Genomic DNA, 23984 nt, shown 5'->3' with positions numbered 1-23984 from the left:
AACTAATAAAATATTTTCCATTTAAAAATTGGCTGAACTTTCTTGCCCTGAAAATTAAAAAGCTTTTGGAGAGGAGATTAAAAGGAACTGGGAGGAGAGAGGGGAGGGCTGTGACAGAATCCAGAGGTCGCGCTTTTGAAGAGCATTCCGTAGACTTGCACAGAAATTCCTCAGGATCCAATCTTCCTGCTGTTTTTCCTCTTTGGACCGAATGCCCCAGGGTTCCAAATACCGCGATGCTGGTGACAAATTTAACTAAGTGAAACAAAACAAACCCGAAACTCCAGGGTCGTGGGGGAAAGACCATGAGAGAAGATGCGGGACTGAAATTTGGAAGCTAATAACATTGACCTTATTTGGTCAGCTATATTAATGTCATGGACAAATGGTCAACGCAATTTCAAGAGTTACATAATGGTTTTAAGTATTTCAAAAATGTACTTTTAAATATTACTATAAACTGTAATCCCTTCAACAGACGTGTAGTTTTTCACTGTTAAACAAAAGGATACATTTCTGGTCTTTAAATGAAGACTGGGTTTTGAGATAGGGTCGCAGTGTGGACGTCTGCATTTGTGTCTATGTGTGTGTTCACCTCAGTGACTTGCAGGGTGTTTTTGCCTGGATCGTAATTGATGTTAAAAGCAAACCTGTGGCAGGTATCGTGGGGCTGTAGAGATGGCTCAGCGGGTAAGAGCACTGACTGTTTTCCAGAGGATGGGAAACCTCTCTCCCAGCACCCACATGGCCTTTCACAGTGATCTGTAACTCCCATGCCCAGGGAAGCAGATTCCCACTCCAGGCCTCCCCAGGCACCAGGCACACACGTGGTGCACAGACATGCATCAGACAAAATACTCATACACAGAAAATAAAAAATCAATCAATCAAATAATTTAAAAAGCAGTGTTGTGATGTTCAGAGAGTGTTTAGACTAAAGTCAGTAGTGTTTGAAACAAGAATAATTTTACAAATTTATTTTTTAAGATTTCCTATAGCAAGATCCATCCATTCCTGAATCAAATTCCGTCCTATAATTGATATGCGGCGGTTCCTAGAAAGGGCAAAATTTCTTATAACCACATATTAATAAACACTGGAAAACTGGATTTCAGCTGATTGTTTTAGAGCAGTGGTTCTCACGACCCATATCAGATATTAACATTACTTTTTTTAACAGTAGCAAAATTACAGTTATGAAGTAACAATGAAATGATTTGATGGTTGGGGGTCAGCACGCCACGAGAAACTGTATTAAAGGGCTGCAGCATCAGGAAGGTTGAGGACCACCACTCTGGAGGAACAGATGAGGAATGGGCACACATTTTGTTTCAAACAACCCAACACTCAAAAGCTGACCCTCTATCACCGGAGATAGAGGGGGTTCCTCGAAGGCTCTGTAGCAGCTTGCTGCCTTTGTGGGAATGAGGGGTGCCCTGGACGAGGTGGACTGACCACATGAGCAGAGGAGATGCTGGGATGTGCCTGTGTCTGAGGACCTTCATACCCACGCTGCTAGGCGCTGACGCTTGCAGCCTCATGCTCTTTACATCTGCCCCAGGCCTACATAGTCCTATGCGGAATTTGCTTATAATTTGCATTTTCAAAACTGTTTTTGAAAGTTATAATTATATAATGGAAAAATCAAATCTATATCTTTGCAAGTCAAAGAGTGCCAAGGGCAACTTTAGCTTGGGTCTTCGTAAGAAGAAGTCCTGGTGTCCACCTGGGCTTTCCCAGAGGCAAGGCTCACACTGTGAGCGATTCACACATACTCACTTTCATCACATTCTCTGGAGCCTCACCTGGTTCTTCGGGGCTACGATGTGCCACACACAAGTAACTCCTACAGGGTAATCTCGATCTGGCCAGTTGGGGGTTTTAAAAGAGCCGGAAGGTTTTTCAAGGCGTCCTCCACAGTACCTGTCTCCTGAAGTCATTAAACATGAAAAACATACAAGTTCATACCCTAACATAGGTCATAGTAGTACAATCACCCAGAGGTTAGGAATGAGAACTTTAGGGATATCACAACATATCAAGGCAATGGTAGGTGCTGTTCAGTTTCCTCTTTAAAGAAATGATCACACAATCTGCTCTACACATCTAATTTGTTTGTTTTTGAGATGGTCTTACATCTCAGGCTAGCCATGAGTGCACTACGTAGCTGAGTCCGGCTTTGGTCCTCCGCCTCCACCTCCACCTCCTCGTGCTGTGATAACAGACACGTTATCCCCACAGCCAGTTCCCTGAGGACTGACTGTGTCATGTCTGAGGAAGGAGTGGACTCAGAACCAACCACGGCATTTCTGTTGTCAATTTTCCCCTCTTTCTGAACAAAACATGCCACTCATTCTGAATTGCAGACAGTGCAATGAATCAGTTTCTAAGAATTCTCAAGGCATTGGTTCATTTGTTATTTATTAAAGTCCCATGGACAAAATTCAAATTAACTATTATAGACAGTTTTCATTACGAATATCTAGTATTCTCTCTCTCTCTCTCTCTCTCTCTCTCTCTCTATATATATATATATATATATATATATATATATATATATATATAATATATATATACACATATATATGTGTGTGTGTGTGTGTGTGTGTGTGTACATACACATATCCACTATATAACATCTAGTAACACTTAGTTGAACCCAGTTGGTAAAGTGCTGATGAGGACCTGAGTTTGAATCCCAGAACCCAGGTCAAAATGCCAGGCATGGTAGCATGTGCTCGTAATCCCAGCACCGGGGAGGTGGGGGGAGGCACATAGATCCTTGTGGCTCACTGGCTAGCCAGGCTAGCACAGCTGGCAAGCTCCAGGTGCCAGTCTGAGAGCCTACCTCAGAATCAAGGTGGAGGCTTCTAGGGAGCAATACCTGAGGCTGATGTCTGTCTTGCACACACAGAGGCTCATATGACTGTGCACCCCCATACCCACACAAAAGTGTGTTTATAAACTTCCAGCAGTACAGGAAAGCACACAAGTGAAAAAAAATTACCCCAATCCCACCACCTAAAATCGACCACAGTTAACATTTAATGACTCTTAATGTAGACACTGGAGGCATGTACTGCGTATATATTGTTAAGTCAAGGAAATAGTTTGAGCAGTCTAATTAGATATAAATTTGGATACAAATTTAATTTCACTTCGATTTAACTTACAAATAACTGAGTTGAGACTAAAGGAACAAAACCTTCCTTTGACACGGAAGACTCTAGAAAAAAATGTTTAAATTTAAGAAATCACACTATAAGAATTGAGTTTAGAATAATTTCTAAACGATGAGCGAAAACCTCAAGCATTTAAAGTGAACAGACTATAAAGTTCTCTGTGTCTCTGTTCTCTGTGTTCTGTGTGTCACCTGTTGTCAACAGTTATATGTTTCCTGTTTTCTCTGTCGCTACCCAATCCCCCAACACCTGCTTCACTGTTTTATTAGTGTTCTCATTTCACAGGTTTGAGGAGGTAAATTCACAAATCTTAAGCTTTACGTGACTGGCAAATGGATTGCACCGGTGTGAGCCACACTCCTGAGATAACAGAGAATCCATCTCTCACAAACCTCCCATCATGCCTCTCTTCTGAAAAACCTTCCACCACAGTTTTATTGCAGAGCTTTGTATAAATTGAGTCGTGCAGGGGCATCCTTCTGGTCTTCTGTTGCTCATCGTGATGTCTGAGAGGTTTCTCCATGTGGCTGTCGTCGTGGTTGTACTTTAGACTTCTGGGTAGTATCCTACCGTATGCAGACTCTGCAATTTGTGTGCCCATTCTTCTGCTGGTGTTTATTTGGGCTTCTGTCTTTCTTTGATATGTATTGCTGTGATAAACAACTTGGGTGGGTGGGGGTGAGGGAACTCTGGGATTTTATTTGGCTTACATGTTCGAATCGCAGTCTATGATGAAGGGAAGTCAGGGCAGGAACTGAAGAAGAGGTCATGGAGGAGTCCTGCCTACAGGCTTTCTCCCCAAGGTTTGCTCACCTGCTTTCTTATACAATCTAGGACCACTAGCCCAGGGATGGCACCGCCCATAGTGGGCTCGGCCCTTCCACATCAATCATTAGTCAAAAACTTCCTCACAGACTTGCCTATAGATGGAAGCATTTTCTCCGTTCAGATTCCCTCTTTCCAGATGACCTCGGCTTGCGTCGAGTTGACAGAAAACTAACCCGCACGGGTTGTTTTCAGTTTAGGATATTGTTAGTGAGGATGTCTTTTTTTTTTTTTTTGCATATCTTTTTTGTTGATGTGTATTTTCACTTTTCTTGCATTAATACCTAAGAATGCATTGATGGGCCAGAATAGATACAGGTGTTTAACTTCACTAAATAATCAACACCACCAAAACTTCTCCTAGCACCAAAGAGTTTATTATCATTTTATACCTCTTGAGGAGCGAGATCAATGGTTACTCCCCATTCTTGTACCACACCATGTTATCAGATTTTTATCCAAAATAATGAGGAAGTAGTGGCATCTATCTCACTGTGATCGTTGAAAAAATTTTAAGATTTTATTTTTATTTTATGTGTATAACATATGTTTATGTGTACATTCAGTGTTTTCCTGAATGTATTATCAGTGCACCATGTGTGCAGTGCTCACAGAGGCCAGAGGAAGGCATCAGCTCTCCTGGGACTAGAGTTACAGATCCTGGTCCTCTGGAAGACCAGCCAGTGCTTTTAATCACTGAGCCATCTCTCAGCCCCTCACTGTCTTAATTTGCATTTTTCTGATGATTAAGGATAATGGCCATTCATAGCAGCCTCTGCGAAATGCTTGTACAAGTGTTTCACTCAGTTCGTATTTATTGAAATTCTTCTATTGTTGGGTGTTATTTCTATGTATTCTAAGTATAAACTGACAACTGTGGATATTTCCTCTAGTGGTGTGGATTGCCTGTTCATATGTGTAATGGTGTAATTGAATATGTATCTGTTTTCATTTTAATGAAGTTCACATGGTATATGGTTTTTTTCATCTTTTTACTTTTGGTCTATTTGGTCTTTGTATTTCAAGTGGTTTTTGATAGACAACATGTATCTGGGACCTGCTTTTAATCAATCATAACAATAACTTCCTTCTATTTTGGTGTTAAATCCCTTACAACTAGTGTATTTATGGATGTCTTGGGTTCAGTGTGCCCATTACTATTTTTTCAATTTGTTCTCACCTTTTATTGCATGTGTTCTTCCTTCAAGCTTTCTTTAAGTGGGGAATTTTGGTAGTCTATTTAAATCTTTTGTCTGTCAGTCATAGATCTCCAGGTTTTAATGGATGTTCGACACACTGAACTTATAACCTACACAGAGATCATGCTGAACATTTTTGTATGTGTGTGTGCACACGTGCATGTGTGTATGCATATGTGTATATGTGAGCGTGTATGTGTGTGTGTGTGTGTGTGTGTGTGTGTGTGTGTGTGTGTCTGAGGTTGTATCTAGCCATCCTTTGTTGTCAAATATAAGACATTATATCTTCCATAATACAGCGCTCATGTTTTAGTCATGAACACACATGAACAGAAATCGAAAGACAAACCTAATATGCGCTCGCCTGTGCTAACCACTCCCAGGGGGCGTCCTTCACTGCCTTCAGGTCAGCCCTGCTATGGTTTCCCTTGACGTGAGGTGCTGCCTTCAGCACTTCCCATGGCACAGATATAGAAATGTCCCGGAGATATTCATGGCACTGCTGGGAGTGCTTTCCCTCGCTGCCATCCTGCAAAGCTGGCAGTAGAGGATGCTTGGCATCTTCATTCCAGCACTTAAGGACACATGGCACTGCCCTCTGCTTCCTCTGCTTCCTCTGAGTCTTACAACAGAAGGCCAAGCCCAGTGTCTAGTTCTTCCTTCAGTCCATCTGCTTGGCATTAGGAATCTTATCCTTTGAGTTCTGCAATTCAATTATAATGGACTAAGCTTTTATATTTTTTTATTTTTATTTACTTATTTATTTTTTTGATTTTTTGAGTCAGGGTTTCTCTGTGTAGTTTTGGTGCCTATCCTGGAACTCGCTCTGTAGAGCAGGCTGGCCTCAAACTCACAGAGATCCACCTGGCTCTGCCTCCCGAGGGCTGGGATTAAAGGCGTGCGCCACCACTGCTCAGCTACTTTTTTATTTTTATAGTCCCTTTTTAATTTATCCTATTTAGAGTTTATTATCTTCTTGGCTGCATCAATTCATGTAAATCTGGGTGCAGCTAAGTCATTTTTTTTTACATTTTTGTTTCTGTACTGTTATCACTGTTTTAGAGATAAAACTTACATATCCATTAGGCAATTTGATACAGACCAATTCTCTGGTCTTTTGGTCTCCCTTTTCTTCGATCTTTTCTGTGCTGGTCTTTCAGACTTGTAACTTCTATTTATGGGGAACTGTTTCTGTAACCTGCACACTACTTATAAGATTGTAATTGGGTAAATTATAAGATATCAAATTCTGTATTTTCTAGCTCTAAAATCATCATCTTGTTATTTTTTACATATTTTCTGTTTCTTGTTTATATTTATTCTACAAACATTCCTTTTAAATCCTGAAACCTTTTCCCCCTCCTTCAATACTGGAAATTGAACCCAGAACTTTGCACATGTTAAGCAAGCATTCTACCGCTAGGCCACACCTCCACCCGCCCCGCCCCCCGCCCTGCCCCCAACAAAGAGTCTGTTCTGTAGCCCTGGCTGCCCCCTCAACTTGAAATCTTCCTTCCTCAGCTTCCTGGGTGACTGGGATTCAGGAAACAAATTCACATTAGCTGCTTAAAGTGCTGCTGGTAGTGAGCCATCCCTCCAACCTGTCTGTCTGTCTATCTATCCCCCAGACTTGCACTTGTCTCCTGTTGGTTTATTTCCCTACAGAGAAATCACCAGTGCACAAATATAGTAAGTAGCTCAATTGAAAACTGAAGCATTCATCTGTTACTTGCAACCTCTGATTTATGATGGGTTTTCTCCTGCCTTTTTCTTCACTACAGATATGCACCATGAATGGGCTGCATTATACTCTAGATTCTGTTATATTCCTATGAAAAATGATGATTTTTCTCCTAGTAGACATTTAGCTACACTTAAACAGTCTGTCTTCCTGGCAGTGGCCAGAGGCTCTAACCCTTGTTCAGGCCCTTGTCCCGAAATTGTAGTGTTTTGTTTTGTTTTTTAATGTGCATTGGTGTTTTGCTATGGGTGTTGGGTTCCTTGGAATTGGAGTCACAGAGAGCTGTGAGCGGCCATGTGGATGCTGGAAATTGAACCAGGTCCTCTGGAAGAGCCATCAGTGCTCTTAACTGCTGAGCCATCTCTCCAAAACCCCACCCCCAAAACTGTAGTTTTGCTGTCGAAGACGTGGGTAGATTTTCCGTGTATATTTGGAACTCCATGCTTCTGTCACACATGCTAGGATTCCTCCCTCACTGCTCCGGTGGCGCCGTCAGCCCCCAATCCTGTCTTCTGACTTCTCAATCTAGTTGTGTGGCACTATCACCCAAACCCAGGCCTGATGAGCAAGCAACCTCGGGCCGGGGCTTCAGAAATGCTGCCTGCTCCAGTCATCCTTCAAAGTGCCTCCTGGAGAGCTCCTACAAACTGACACGAAAATGTCCCAAGACACAGCGCTAAGTAAAACGAGAAAGTTACGAAATGATACGTGATGTCACGTAGGTTTTTAAAGAGTTGTTGTGAAAGTATATGAATGTAAGTAAACACGGAGAGAGAGAGACACAGAAACCATTGGTCATGCCTTTCTGGAGGATGAGGTAAAGTAGTGGCTTGTACATCTGTGAAGAAAAATTCAAGCTTCTCATTTAACTCTACGAATTTCTATATTTGACTTTTTACAAAAATATATATGGGCTTTTTAGAATGACCTCTTGGTGACTTGTTGACATTCCCTGGCTCTTTGAGAACTGCTATTGTGCTTTGAAAGAGGAAACACAAAGTTCCAAGAGCAGCACCTGACACACAGTAGGTAACGAATCCCCATGGCCAGCCATCACTCTTGCCACTGCTCCTGTGTGAAAACGGGTACCTTTTCCGTCTGGTGCAGCAGCAGAGAACGTGGCCATGAAGCCACTCCCGGCAGTGTTGGCATCGGAAATCATTTGTACCATCATCTTGTTGCCACTGGCTACAAGGGATCCAGGTCGGAATGTACCACAGAAGCGCCCGATGCGCTGGCCATTGGCATGGCCGTTGTACACGTCCACGAAGTCATAGCGACACAGGTTGTCGCTCTCAAGGTCTATGAATCGGAAATTCAGGACGACCACTTTGCCCTCGGGGACCTGACAAGAAAAAAAGTCAGATTAAAAAACTGTGTCAACGAAGCAACATCTGTGGCCGGTCAGCACTAAAGATAGCAGAGCACAGTATACCAGGCTGGAGTGCGCCTCTGTGCAGAGTCTGAGCACAGAACACAGGCCCGGGTGTGCCTCAGTGCAGAGTCAGAGTGCAGTGTACCAGGCCAGGGTATACCTCAGTGCAGAGTCTTTGCCTAGCCTGTGTGAAGCACTGGGTTCGATCCCAGCAACGCACACTCATAAATGAATAAGTAAATGACCCAAGGTGATTTTCTTCTCAGGGCTGAACTAAGCCAGGAAGAGTTCCCAGCACACTGCTTCGGAATAAGAACACACATCCTTACCGTCTGCTCAACAATTCTGTAAGACACATGACCCTATTCTGCAAAAGAATTTATCTCAACAAAGCCGTAGAATACTGGACTGATCGATCTCATTACCTGGTGTCACTGTTTATAAAGAATACCAGTTCTGACTGGTTTTATTAGTGTATATTTACATATTCTAAAATACTGTGCTACCCAGACATGTTGCTTGGCAAAGAAATATTTTGAAACATCTTTTCTTTTTTTGCAAATGAAACAAAAGACAACCTCACTATATAGTATGCTTCTGTCAAGTTCAAAAGTTAAGGCTTATTTAGCAATTGTACAGTTAATTTTCAGATAGTTCAATTGAGGCCAGGGAAAATATGAACCAAAATCTGTATTAAGTTAACTGGATACTTGTTGATTCATCTCTTCTAAAAAATCACTACGTTTTAAAACCTTTTCATTTGTTTCCCTGGGTGGAAAGTGTGTCTGTCGGGTGACCCTGAATCACTATGCACAGCAATTAAAAAGGTCATCTCTCCCCTTGTCATATTTTCTTCACTGAAATTTCTCCGTGTGATTCTTATGATGCTTCCTTCTTTGTCCTGTGAGGAGGAAGGAGAAAGTGTCTACAGAAGCATTCGGTGGGATCGCTGGCCGTCAGTCTGAGCCACGTGTCTTTACTTCCTGTATTCGGGTTGTTCTGCCCTGAAGTTCAGATCGTGTGCTGTGTCTCTTCAGCCACATGAGCTCACTGTCAGGATTTTCTTATGTAAAGACACACTCACGACACGACAAAGGACAAGGTTGGGAACGCATGCCTGCAAGCTTAAGCCGACTGGCTCTACACCCATCTTAACGGAGGGCCTCAGAACTGAAGGCCAGAGATACACTAACATTAACCTGGTTTCCCCAGGGCACGTTTTGTTTGACTACAGTAGAGTAACGTAATTTCAGTGTCACTTAATTTTTCTCTCAAACCCATATACAACCCACTGTGGAAACTGTAGTGGAAAAATCCCAAGAGGGGGGCATTCCCCTCCTTTCCCCTCCACCCCCCCTCCCCCACTTGGAGACAAGGTCTCAAGTAGTCCAGGCTGGCATGGAATTTGCTATGTAACTTCGGATGATGTGAAATTCTGATCCTCCTGCCTCCACTTCCCACATGCTGGGACTACAGGCATGTGCCACCAGGCTGTGGTTTATAATGTGCTAGGAATTGAACCCAGGACCTTCTGCTCACCAGGCAAGTTCTCTACCGCATATCCCAGCGCTCCCTGGTTGCATTCTAATTGCTAAATACTTGCATTAATTGTTATTATCAGGAACTCTAAGAACCTAAGAGAAAATGCAGCTTGACGTTCAAGGGTTCTCACAAGAGCACACAGCATTGCTCTTTAGAAACTTCTTATTCCAAATCTCCTCCAAATGCTCACATATGATGCAGACGCTTGATAATTACTTATTTTGGTGGCAATTAGATGACGCTGTTGTTCTGTGAGATGATATTGGCTAGGGGATTCATTATCTGCCTGGAGGAGAAATAATCCCGCGTCCATGCTTTTCCCAATCAACAGCTGAGTCCTGTGTGGGCCAAAGCTGATGGCAATGACCTCGGTTCACCCACGGCCCCTGGGATGTCCTTATTGTCACAGGCACACTTGCCAAGTCACTTGATGCCAGGGCTTCTGCCAGCAAACAGGGGAAGTGCATGCTAAGTTGGTGGCTTGCATTTTCAGGGAAGGATGAGCAAAACGCAAACCCACGGCCAGCTTTGCGGTGGAGGACACGTCTGTAGAAACGGTTCTGTTCCTGGGTCTGCAGCTCTCCTCCACCAACATACCACTTAGGACTTTGAGAGAAAAGATCTGTTTCTGCAGCACATCTGGCTTCATCATTTCCAGCTTCTAGGATTTCTCTGTTTTTTTACAAACAGACATGGTAATTCATGCGCTAACTGACGCTCAGACCATTCACATCAAGCCTGAGAAGAAAGGTGGTCCACTGTTACCCTGTGCGTGCACCCCATACATGATCCAGAAAACTTTACATTAAAAGTATGCATAAATATCTGGCTATTTTTCAAGATGGGAATAAATCAGAAGCTTACAAGAGCTTGTTCATACATAGTCCGTGGATATCTCAATACTATTTTAAGGGCAATCTTGCCCCTATTTAGAAAATAAAACAATTTTAATAGAAATAACACATAATGTTGTGAACATTTCCTTTTTTTCCTGGGAGTTTCACCAAAAAATTTAAACTCCTTTCACATCTAGGAGTGAGAAAACCCATCCCCTGGAGTCTACAGAGCGCCAGTCACACCACCCTGCTGGAAATCACCCCAAACTTTCCCACTGCCTTTGGAACCACAATAACCTTGATCTCCAGGTATCATGTACATTTTCTAAACACTGTATGTGTTATCTCCTACAACCATCCCCGGTGACTCCGTGAAGCTGATGGCATATTAGCCAAGGCTGGCGGAAACTGAGGTAGAGAGGTCGCGACTCTGCACGATGCAGCCCTTGGCCATCTCATGTATCTTCTCACACATTTGGCCACGGTGCAGCCACTTCACTGAGGAACGCTCTAAAGATGGCTCCCACCTCAGGGGCCGCTGCTGGCAGCACTCCCCCCCCCCCCCATACTCTGTGTCTGATTCACCTAATCTTAGGTCTCAGCTCAAGGATTACTTCTTCACAGAGGCCCACCTGAGCCCTTCAGGCATATACTGACCATGTGTGTCGCACAGCTATACTACTTCTTCGCAGATTATTTGGCACCCATCTTACCAACAGCAGGCATGGCACAGGGAGCAGAATTTACCTATAGCCAGCCAGCACGGTGCTTGGAAAATGTCCATTGAGCAAATGACTACATCCTGGTAATCTTAAAAAAAAAAAAAAAAAAAGTGGCAGGCTGTGATTCCTACTGTTCATGCATACAATTATAGAAAAATGTAAACTCACTTAAAGGTACAGAGCAAACATTATTAACCTTAGGAATAGGAAGAGACATCATAACAGTTATAATATAATGTGTCTAAGGCCACTTAGCAAGACTGTGGCAGAGCCCAAGGTTTGTACTTTGTTGTTGGAATACATTGCTGGCTGGTTAGAGGTTACAGTCTGCCATAGCCTGGAAGCTTTCTCTAAGCTCAGCAATATGGAAACTCCCTCACTCCCCAGCAAGGCTTCCTGCTCTCTACCTGTCCTTATCTGGAGAATGTCCCTGGGCCAGGAGGACTGACCTTATCTAAAAGCTGTCTCTAAACCAGATGCCTGATTCATCTTCAGCTTGACCCTTGGCACAGATCCCTGCTAAGAAGATTTATGCCAGGAGCTCTGTTATAGGACCCTACTGCCACATACTAAGCCTTGTGATAGGAGTGAGCCATTTAATGCAAATTAGGGTTTGTCCCCAGGCTCCCCAATCCTATATGTTCCTTATGCTCTGGAATAAAACTGAGCTGATTCATTAACATCTGTCTTCTGGGAGGCTGTCTCTATTCCTGCTCATGGGCCATGCACAAAGCTTTCTGTTGCCCTTTCTGCCTCTTTCCCCTCTCAGACTGATGGCCGACAGGCTGGGAGAGGGAAAGAGGACCCTCCACAGTGTTTCCCATGACTTCACTGTGGTGGAGACTGTGGAGAGGCTTCTTAAGCTCATTTCCTCTCTATCTCGACACACAGGAAGTCCACATTCCCCAGCTTCCTTTGCAGGTAGAATGAGGCCACGTGAAGAGGTCTGGGCCAGTTGGATGTCAGTAGAAGTGACATATCAAATATTCCTTGCAGCTCTGTTTGGACTTTAAAGAAAGGATTCAGTAGAGGAAACAGGAGGTCCTAGGAGATGGCAGAGCAAGGAAGGAGTCAGTGCTGAGGACCGCTGCCCGGAACAGCCACTCATGGTGCTGTTAGTCGCCAGGGCTTGGGCAGCCGCTTGTCAGGGAAACTTAGTACTTTGTTAGTGACCTGGGTAGTGGCACACATCAGTTGTCCCTCCCCAACACCTCTACGACACGCCACCGCCGCGTCATCTTGGTTGTTTTAGGTGTCTATATGTTCTTCATAAGTCAACAGCTTGGTGTGTCTCCCAGACGAAGCGGGTTCTGAAAATAGGCAAGGGAGAAACAGCCTTGCCCGATGACAGCTATGTGGAGTGTACTTGGCCAGCAGCATTCCAGTACCGGCAACTTATTTTAGAGGGGGTGTGGACCGTTTGGATTCATCACCGAAATGAGCCAATGCAGAATAACTGGGGCACAATAAGCTTGTCAGCTTTCTCTCACGGTGACAGCATGTCTGAGACGGAAGGACTTATTATAAGACAAGACAGCGTTTATTTGGGCAGATGCTCGCACAGGTTTGTGCTTCTTAGCCTGTGATGAAGTCACATATCAGGGTCAGGAACACGTGGTAGCGTAAAGATGGGTTCAGTGCAGCTAGGAAGGGAAAGAAAGAGACATGAAGGGGCCAAGACCTTGATTTCCCCACTAAAGAAATGCCCGCTTCAGCTAGGATTTCTATTACTCTGATAAAACACCATGACCAAAACAAGCTGTGGAGGAAAAAGTTTATTTCCTCTCACAGTCTGTCGTCTATCATCCAGGGAAGTCAGGGCAGGAGCTCAAAGCAGGAACCTGGAGGCAGGACATGAAGCAGGAGGCTGTGCTCTTCTTGGCTTGCTCCGTTGGTTTTCTTATAAACTCTAGGACCACCTGCCAAGGAGTGGCACTACTCACAATGAGCTGGGCCCTCCCACATCAATCATTAATTAAACACACACACACACACACACAAAAAAAAAAAAAAAAGAAAAGAAAAAAAAAACCACTCCACAGGCCTTTCTAGTTGGGGCATTTTCCCAATTGAGCCTCCCCTTTCCCAAATGACTCAGGCTTGTGTCAAGTTGACACTAGCCACCAGGGCCCCATTGGTCTGATTTCCTCCCAATGGGCCCCATTTTCTAACGGTACCACCATATCCTAATGCAGTGGTGCTCAACCTTCCTAATGCTGCGGCCCTTTAATGCAGTTCCTCATGTTGTGGTGACCCCCGACCATAAAATTATTTTCGATGCTACTTCATAACTGTAATTTTGTTACTGTTAAGAATCATAATGTAAATATCTGATATGCAGGATGGTGTTAGGTGACCCAGATGGTGTTGCAGCCCATAGGTTGAGAACCACGGTTCTAATGACACCCTAAGCTGAGCACCAAAGCTTCAATATGTGCATTTTCAGGACATGGGCAAGATCCACACTACGAACACAGCAATGGATCTAAACTTAGTCTCTAAAATGCCACCTGACTCCTTTACCTGGAGGACAGCTGGAGTAAGAGGCATCCAGCAGCTATTTCTTGACCTGAGAAAAGAAATGGATCCCTTCTTCCTTTCTATCCCAGGAGCATTTTCCCTTCCCGGAATACATTTTTTCTTCATCTCCCACCACTGACTCTCACGCCAATTCCAAAGTTGGGCCAAACACATCTTCTCTAGGAGCCTGCCTCCCACACCCCCTCAGGCCATATCTAGGGGGAGTTACCACTCCTCTTTCCCCGCCAGAGCCCACTGTTCCTCCCCCTTGGCAGACAACCAGTCACCACTCATCTCATGTGATCTTCGCATGGGCTCAGCCTCACAGTACACAGCCAGACAGTTCCCCTCTGAGACCTGTCTGCATAACTGAAACACAGCAGCGGGGGGGGGGGGGGGGGGGGGGGGGGGGGGTGGCAGCTGAGAAGGTCGGTGAGGTGGAGGTGGTAATGAGAGACACATTCCTATCTTCATTTTCTTTATTTTGATCAAGGTGAGAATAGTTTTAGGCTTTTCTGTGCTGTCTGATTATCTGTTTTGCAAATCAACACGTGTTCATTAAACACCAGGGAAGGACAGTCACAGCCAAAAGAAAGAATTGAACTCCAAGAATCCATGTGACCCAGAGCCTGGCAATAGCTCTCTGGAGCAGGCTGGACCTCACTGAGATGAGAAGTGGCACCTAAGGCTGGGTTGATATGCCTGTCCCATGGGGCCGGCCTCCATGGTCACACTCTTTCTTCTCTTTTTTTCCTGAGACAAGGTTTCTCTGTGTAACAGCTTTGACTGTCCTGGATCTCACTCTGTAGCCCAGGCTGGCCTCAGACTCACAGAGATCCGCCTGCTTCTGTCTCCGGAGTGCTGGGATTAAAGACGTGCGCCACCAAACTGCCCGGCTTTTGTTACACTCTTTCAATCCATGTGTACAAGGTTGTGAATTTTAAAAACAACTTCTTCTTGTGAATTATGCTTCCTGATAGAAGACTTCAGAAGGTCACAAAACTAAAGCAAGCCGATTTCTCTACATCTTCAGAGAGTCATTTTAGGACATTCTTTCAGGTCTCCAGAAGTTGTCAAGATGAGTTAACCCAGAACAACATAAACTCGATTGGTGGAGATTTGTGGAAGGAAAAAGTGTCCCTACATTAAACAATTAGTCCACGTTATAGCTATTTTTAAGCACAACAGAAATAAAAGTCAGGGGAGTCTTTTACTATGAGAGTCCTCTATCACACAGCACTGAAGATTTCTTCTCTGTGTGCGCACACGTGTGTGCATGAGTGCGTGTGTTTCCGAGTGTGTGTACACGTGCACGTGGGCACATGTGTATATGCAGGTGCACAAGTGTGTGGAAGCCAGAGGTCACCCCAGGCATTGTTCTTCAGGAGCTGTCCAGTCCCTGGGACCTGGGACTCTCGGATGATGTTACGCTGACTGGACAGCCAACCCCAGAGATCATGCCTGGCTTTCCCAGGGGCTCCGACGATCAGATTCTGCAGCAACGTTTTACTGCCTATGTTCTCACCCAAGCCCTGGTGCTTTCTTCTGAAATGATCTCAGTGTAATCCCTCCAAACCTTTGTAAGGTAGAGCCTTGTTCTATGCAGTGACCCAAAGAAAGGGCAAAACCCTGAAATGTCATTTTCAAGAATACGTCTGTAATCTGGAACTATAACGGAATTTTACTAGGACTGAAAGGAAAACCCTTCCCTTCTGAGATAAGGCAATTGAAAGGCAGTTAAAACAGAATCTATACAAATGAGCATCCACTGTCCTCTCCCATGACTAAAAAGGCTTGGAGGGGCTGCATACAGTTGCCTAAAGAGAGAACTCAATTATTTGGAAGTCTAATTTCTTTGTAAAAGTTAATGCTGCTGTCTACAGTCTACAACAGAACTGCAGGCTTTAACGAGACATTCCAGTCTGTGCCATCTCCTCATCCCTGCACCGGCCTCTTACAGGTGACCAGTTTGACTCTATGCTAGCCTTTCCAGGACTCGCCTCCTTATGAAACAGCAGCCTGTGGTGCTTGAGTTACCTCTTTTACCCATTATCCTTTTGCTTCCTATAATCCCCCATGCCCCTCCATCAAATTTCTAGTTAAATCAATATTCAAAATTTCCTGTACCACCTTCATGTAAACATTCACTGCTGAGCTAAAGTGTTCTATTTCTCGTGGAATTTGTTTTCCCTAGAGCGGTAATTGCGTTTCTTGAAGTTTGCTTAGTTTTCTGAGTCTCTATCACTGAATCCTCCCAATACAGGCATCAGTAGCCCGTGGTTCCCACTTTTGCCTTGGGAACATCCATTCTGTTACTATATATGTAATTACACAAATCCTGTGCTTGAGGGAATATTTCTACAGAATAGATTCATAGAAATTGATAAGCTCAAGACTTGTGAATAATTTATTTTATTTTCCATGTGTGTGTGTGCGCGTGTGCGTGCGTGTTTGTGTGCGTGCGTGTGTGTGTGTGTGTGTGTGTGTGTGTGTGTGTGTGTGTGTGTATGGGGGGGTCATAAGATGCACACATGAGTGTGGATGTTGGTCCTTGCTTTTCCCCTTCGTCTGAGATGGATCCTTGGTGGCTGGGTAAACCAGGCTAGCCTCAAGTTTCTGGAGGTTCTCTCATCTCCACTTCCCATTTCCTGTAAGCATGCTAGGATTGCACAGCCTTGCACTACTGTTTCCGGCTTTTAGACACAGAGAGTGTTTTTACACACTGTGTCATCTCCTTAGCCCCAGCATTTTAAAATTAACAGAATATTAACGCCAGAAAGCTGTATTTAATTCCTATTTTCAGTACTTTCTCCTACACGGGACGCTATCCATATGTGCCAATTTAGTAGGTGCATACACACACATTACAAAGAATAAAAAAAGGAAAGATATTGTTATTTTGAGTTCACTGTGGTCATTGTGGGGGAAAGCTGAGCCTATTTAAGGTGACAAAAGACCAGAGGGAAGATGTCAGGTAAGAGACACTTCATCAAAGACACCCTGGAGGTGGCAAGCCCATGGGCACCATCAGCCATAGAAATGCAGTCAAGAGAAGAGGGACGTGGGTTATTTACCTTAGAAGACATGCAAACAGGCAGGAGGCACAGTGGTTCATTTTTGAAGATGTTGAGTTTAAGATGTTACAGGCGTATGCTACAATATCCAAGGGCAGTTAGCGTGACTGCCACAAAGGCCCCAGCCTTGCCTACCTCCACTCTATCTTTCTGGGTGTCATTTCTGCCTCAGCTCATCTTCAGTTCCAAGGGTAGTGATTCTTCCACACGATGATGTCATGACAAGAACCACATGACCAGTCTCCCAGGCAATAAAGACTTTCTGGGACCAGCTGGGCCCCGAAGAACAAGCAGGCCTGAGAAATGGATCAACCAGACCAGTGTGACCCCCCCATGCCAGGCTGTGCACAGCTCTCCCCTTTCTTGTTTCTCATCACGTCATTCTAAAGCTCTTGCCAGTAGTTCAGGATGCTTAGAACGTGTGCTGGACAAGCCTACAATCCCAGCATTTGGGAAGCAGAGGCAGAAGGACAGAAGCCAGTTCAAAGCCAAGCTCGTCTACATGATGAGTTCTAGGGGACAGAGAGTCCCCATCCCCCCCCAAAAAAAAGCCTTACCTGTCACCACAGCACATAGAAAGCTGTGGCAGAAAGATATTGACTTCAAAGCAAGCCTGGGCTACACACATAGTGAGACCCTGTTTTTAAAACCAAGGGTGAGGAGGGAGGAGGAGGACATGGGAGGTGAGGGAGAAATCCAGCTAACTTTGTTTTAAATTCTCTTCAAAATAATTATCTTCCACTTAGACAGCCTCACCCAAGAAGCTTTTAAAAAAATTAATGAAGCCGGGCGGTGGTGGCGCACGCCTTTAATCCCAGCACTCGGGAGGCAGAGCCAGGCGGATCTCTGTGAGTTCGAGGCCAGCCTGGGCTACCAAGTGAGTTCCAGGAAAAGGCGCAAAGCTACACAGAGAAACCCTGTCTCGAAAAACCAAAAAAAAAAAAAAAAAAAAAAAAAAAAATTAATGAAACTAAAAACGGAAGAAAAGCGGATAAACTAGCATGATATTTAAGCAAACCGAGGCAGAGAGTGAGTCACTTGGTTCAGATGGCGTGGCATTTGATTAAATGTTCTTAGATGTTCGGTGACAGCGGCACGCTTAGGAGGAACCATGAGGACACCAGTGGGTAGAGGAGGCTCAGCACTGCCACTGTGCAGTGTCTGATGCACGTGGCGGGACAGGCCATCGTGGGTGCGGGGACCTGGGGTGGCATCTGTGATCTAAGAAATAAAGCTGGCCTGAAGATCAGAGGACAGAGCCAGCCACAGAGGCGGGGCCGTGGTGGCACACACCTTGAATCCTAGCACTCAAGAGGCAGAGATCCGTCTGAAGCTCTGTGAGTTCAAGGCCACCCTGGGCTACATGAGATTGATCCAGTCTAGGAGAGAAGCAGAGCCAAGCAGTGGTGGCACACACCTTTAACCCCAGCACTAGGAAGGTTGAGATAGAAAGTGAATTGGCTGGGCGGAGAAAGGCACATAAGGCCTGAGGAGACAGGAATTAGAGACCCTTTCGGCTGAGGACTCAGAGGCATTCAGTCTGAGGATTGGTGGAGACAGGATCGGCTGAGGAGTTAGTGAGGTGAGAAGGGGCTGTGGCTTGTCTCCTCTGACCTTTCAGCATTTATCCCGATATCTGGCTCCAGGTTTTTATTGTAAGACCATTTAGGATTCATGCATCAGGGACCGGTGTCCAGTGTGTCTAGCGCCTCTCTACGTGTCCTGTCCATCCACATCTTTAGTTCTTCAACTGCAGAGCTTGGCTTGAATTCACGGAAAGATTAAAGCACCTTTACTCAGACCCCTGTCCCCCACTGCCTGAGGGGCCGTCTGTGCAGGGTGCTGTGGGGCTTCTTAATCAGTCCCAGGAAGCCAGGCACAGAGGGTGCTGCTGTTCTCACCCCAATCCTGGGCCACCATCCTTGTGCAGGGTCCCACAGTCCCCTGACATCTCAAATGTCAGTCAGGCCAGAGTTTTTCTATCTGAAGCCTCATCCCCCTTTTATAACTTCAAAAGCAACTCCATTTAGGTATGATTACTAACATTACGTTCACTCTGAGTGCATGTGTCAGTGGTGTTTAGCAAATTTATGCAGTTTCACAACTACAATTACCATCCACTTCTAGAACATTTCTGTCGATCGACTCCAAAAGATCTCTTATGCCAAGTGCAGCCTGTCCCTGTTCCCACCCCAGCCTTGGGAAGCCACAGATTGGCCTTTTCTGAATGTTCTATGTACATGGACTATTGTAATGTAGGGTCTTTGCAGCTGGCTTCTTTCGCTTAGCATAGTGTCATCTGATCCATCCATGTTGAGTCATGAGTGAGTACCACGTTCCTTTTATGACTGAATACTTCATTGTATGTATACACCTTTCATCCACTCATCAGTTGATGGATATTTGGAATACATCTACTTTGGTGGTGTTAACAATGTGTCCTATGGCCAGTTTTTCACAAGTCTTGTGGATGCATATTTTTCACTTTTCTTATACTTAGGGTGTCAGTGCTAGGCCACACAGTAGATGTTTAACTTTAAAAGAAACTGTTTTCTGAAGTGACAGTACCATTTTACATTTCTACTAGCACTGTGAAAAGTTAAGACTCTCTCTCTCTTTCTCTGTGTGTGTGTGTGTGTGTGTGTGTGTGTGTGTGTGTGTGTGTGCTGTGAATGAGTGCACATGTGTGCATGTCTGATATCTTCCTCAACTACACTCCTCTACTTTATTTTTGAGACTCTCACTGAACCTGGAGCTCACTGATTTGTTGAGATCCACTGGCTTCCAGCCTCAGGAATCCTCCTGTCTCCGCCTCCCCAGCCCAGGAATTGTAGGCCTGTCCCTGTGCTGGAGCTGAAGACTTTGATGGAAGGCACTGTGCCCGCAGGGCTGTCTGCCCAGCTCTACTGGCTGTCCTCCTGACTCCCCCTATTCTCACGTGTTTGGCATTTGTGCTTTTTACTTTTGTGTTCACTGTAGTGTTTATGCAAATTTCTCCAGTAGCTAATGACGCCATGCATCTCCTCCTCACACACCTACTGATCATTCATTTCCCTTTTGGTAACATGTCTATTCAAGGGACTAGAGAGATGGCTCAGTGGTTAGGTTGAAGCTCTTCCAGAGAAACCAGGTTTGATTTCTAAGCACCCACATGGTTGGTGGCTTATAAGTGCCTGAACTCCAGTTCCAGAGGATCTGACACTCTCCTCTGGCCTTCAAAAGCATCCAGCATGCATGTGGTGCACAGATATACATGCAAGCAGAATACTCATATACACAAAATTAAAATAAATAAACATTCATTTTAAAAAGTCTACTCAAATTTTGATCTGGTTTTTCTAAATTGTCAATCCTAGGGCACTTTTAAAATCTAAGTACAAAGAGAAGAATCTAAACTTAACCAATAATGGGATGTACACATCTGAGGCACACAGCAGATCTGGGTTTGTACATCCACTCTATGCCAAGAGGGAAAGGCAGGGCACCCCTAGGCGGCTTCTTTAATGAGGTCACCCCACCCAAAGTAACAGTGACCTCAGAGCCCCAGGGAGAATGCCACAGCCCTGAACATTGTTTCTCCCTTTCATTTCTCAATCAGCCATAACTTTGCTTTATTTCAATGCCAACTCTAACACCCGCCCCCCAGGGTATTTCTAGGGGAATGGAAGCTAGCTGTTCATGCTTGCCCATCGCAGTGAAAATGAGTGTGTGTTTCGGGGAAGGCAGCGGCTCGGCTTGGTCTGCCCTCAGCAAAGGCCTTGGACACACTCATGAAAACGGCAGCTTTGCCACCTGTGCCAGCAATATGGAACGCTTCAAGATGATCAGCCGTGGTTTTAAAGAGAGAGAAAAGAAACAAATATGTAGTGACGCACGCCTTTAGTCCCAGCACCCGGGAGGCAGAGGCAGGCAGATCTCTGTGAGTTCGAGGCCAGCCTGGTCTACAGAGTGAGTTCTGGGATAGCCAGGCTACACAGAGAAACCTTGTCTTGAAAAAAATCCAAAAGAAAAAAGGCAGGCAGGCAGGTGAGAAGGAAGGAAGGAAGGAAAAAGAGAAAGTGGGAGGGAGGGAGGGAGGGAGGGAAGGAGGGAGGGAGGGAAGGACTCCCTTTTACTCCTTTCCAGAGGGTAAGATGAGGGACAAGAATTAAAACATCGTGGGACTGAGGGGTGGGGATTGATCTCAGGGCTTCCTGCATGCTAGGTAGGCAATCATTCTGACAACTGAGCTGTATCCTCAGTCCCACTTTCTGCTCTTTAAAAGGAACTAGATTGGTGTAGGGTTGTTTGTTGTTTGATTTGGTTTTGGGTTTTGTTTTGTGTTCCTAGTTCTCTGAAGGATATCATTGGAATTTTCTTATGCATTACATTGAATTGGTAGTTCTGTTTGGTAATATAGTCGTTTTCACAATATTAATTCTGCCATCTCCATCGTCATGTACCTTCTTCAATTTCTTTTTTCAGTGTGTGAAGTTTTTACTGTAGAGACATGCTCTCTGTCCCAATGTGGGAGAAACTTTAAGAGATGAGCTAAAGCAGGTTACTGAAGGTGACCTTTTGTGTCTCCCTCCCTTCCCTTCTCCTCTTCCTCTCCCTCCGTCCTGCCTGTCACTGGGTAAGCGACTCATTTTCACCCTGTGCTCCTGCCTCACTACCGGCCCAGAAACAGCAGTCAAGTGACCACTGGCTGAAACCCTGAAACTGTGACCCCAAATGAATTGTTCTTCCTCAAAGTTGATGTTACAAAGTTATTCTGTCATAGAGAAGAAAGCCAGCCAAGTGCTGTGTGGGTGCCATGACCTGTACAATATAATAACCTGTATTTATCTACCAGTCAGCTGAGTCCAGAGCAGGGCCTGCCATTCAGTCAATGTAGATAAAGCTTGGCTAGCATTATGATACTATGGGGGCTGGAGAGATAGCTTAGTGGTTAAGAACATTGGCTGCTCTGGCAGAGGACCCTGGTTCAATCTTCAGTACCCACATGGTGGCCTGAAACCATCTGTAACTTGGGTTCTAGGGAATCCAACATCTTCTTCTGGTCTCCTTGGGCACTGCACACTGTAGTGTACAGACATACATGCAAGCGAAACACCCATGTACATAAAATATAAGCAAATAAATAAAAAACTTACTATCTATCCGAAGAAAACCACTGGTAAGTGCCAGTCTGAAACCTGCTACTTAGGAAAAGGTTGAAACTGTTCACTATGGACCTGTGTAACAAATGACCTGGAATGTGCTTATAGTCTGCCACCTTGCTACCTACTGGAGAAATTCAGTAACTTATTATGTGCCACAAACAATGGAGCATATCTTGCTAATTTTATCAGCTGTATCCTTAATGTAAAATAATCACCACTCCATTTATAAATAAATTAGATATATCAGCGATGGGGGCTGGAGAAATGGCTTAGTGGTTAAGAGGGTCTACAGCTCTTGCAGAGGACCTGGTTTGGCTCCTAGCACCTATATCAGATAGTTCACAACCATCTATAACTCTAATTCTAGGGGATCCAAAGCCCTCCTTGGGCCTCTGCACACATCTGCACACATGTGGTGCACATACTCTCACCAGGCACACATATGTATGCATACATTTTTAAATTCTTTAAATAAAAAAGATATGTCAGTGATAGAGCTACAGTTTTGTGAAAGAGCCCTTGCCAAGCATGTTCAAGGCCAGGAATTCCATCTCCAACACACACAAAGGATAATTAGTGGCTAATTTGATAGTTGCCTCAATGGCTCTAAGTTGTTTCTTTCTTTCTTTTCTTTCTTTCTTTCTTTCTTTCTTTCTTTCTTTTCTTTCTTTCTTTCTCTCTCTCTCTCTCTCTCTCTCTCTCTCTCTCTCTCTCTCAATGGAAAGCTGTGACAGTTTATGTATGCGTGGTGCTAGAGATTGACCCCAGGGCCTCACTCATGCTGAATACACATACTGAGCTACATTCCCAGCCAGACTTGTGGTTCCTGCCTTCAGCTCAGAAAGTACCTTTGAGGCCTGAAAATAACTGAACCAGGTCATAAAACTAAGAAGTGACTTGGACTTAAACACTTCAAGAATGAACTCAGTTCCTTGAGGGTGGGGCAAGGAACAACAGAAAGCTGTGGGGTTTACTTAGTTTCTTCTGTGAAAGCAAGCCAATTTTTTCTTAATAATTAACCAAATATTTATTGAGCACTATACCTGTCTGTGCCAGGTCATGTACTGGGCTCTAAGGAGAGGATGAAGGCTAAGTGTGGCTTCTCTGCTCTCCAGGACATCGTCAGGGACAGTGTCAATGATCTTCTGGCCTCCAAGGGAGCTTGATGGATCTTAGTAACATGCACAGTCCATAAATTTTAGAACTGCTTTCAATACCAACCTTAATTGAGCCATGATGTTTTCTAATGAACACAGTACTGTGTTCACATGAGCAAGAGATGATTCTAATGTATGCCAGTCTTTCTGCTAATGACCTCAAAGAATGATTTTGGGGGAGAGGTTGAGAGAGGGTTTCTCTATGTAGTTTTGGTGCCTGTCCTAGATCTCACTCTGTAGACCAGGCTGGCCTTGAACTCACAGAGATCCGCCTGGCTCTGCCTCCCGAGTGCTGGGGTTAAAGGTATGCGCCACCACCACCCAGATTCAAAGAATGATTTTTAAAATTAATTTTATTTTTATATGTGTGAATGTTTTGGTTGCATGTATGTCTGTGTACCATGTACATGCCTACTGCCCTCAGAAGCCTGAAGAGAGCATCAGATCCCCTGGAATTGGAATTACAGATAGTTGTGACCTGCCATGTAAGTTCTGGGAATCGTACCCAGGTCCTTTGGGACAGCTCTAAACCTGAGCCAACACTCTAGCCTTACAGTTTTTGTTATTATTTATCTCTACAAGTTCACAATTCAAAACAATAAGATGTCAAGAATGCCACATGTGTTTCCTGTCTTCCTCAGATAGCTTCAATGAACTAAATCAAATA

General features: G+C 44.5%; 1 protein-coding gene across 1 annotated transcript in view; it reads right to left on the bottom strand.

The window, feature by feature from the left end:
• The window catches only part of Pcolce2 (procollagen C-endopeptidase enhancer 2), a 54667-nt gene that overhangs the window by 14046 nt on the left and 16637 nt on the right, over positions 1-23984 (bottom strand). Inside the window, exons 3-4 of the mRNA XM_052717024.1 lie at positions 8037-8292; positions 1806-1930 (exon numbers count right to left, since the gene is read on the bottom strand). Coding sequence (XP_052572984.1) covers positions 1806-1930; positions 8037-8292 — 381 coding nt within the window. The remainder of the gene's footprint in view (positions 1-1805; positions 1931-8036; positions 8293-23984) is intronic.

This window comes from Peromyscus californicus, unplaced genomic scaffold (assembly GCF_007827085.1).
Source record: "Peromyscus californicus insignis strain IS unplaced genomic scaffold, ASM782708v3 Scaffold_11__1_contigs__length_118956290, whole genome shotgun sequence".
NCBI classification, from domain to species: Eukaryota; Metazoa; Chordata; class Mammalia; order Rodentia; family Cricetidae; genus Peromyscus; species Peromyscus californicus.
The sequence above is the reverse complement of the archived record's forward strand: the minus strand, read 5'-3'. Positions and strand labels throughout refer to the sequence as shown.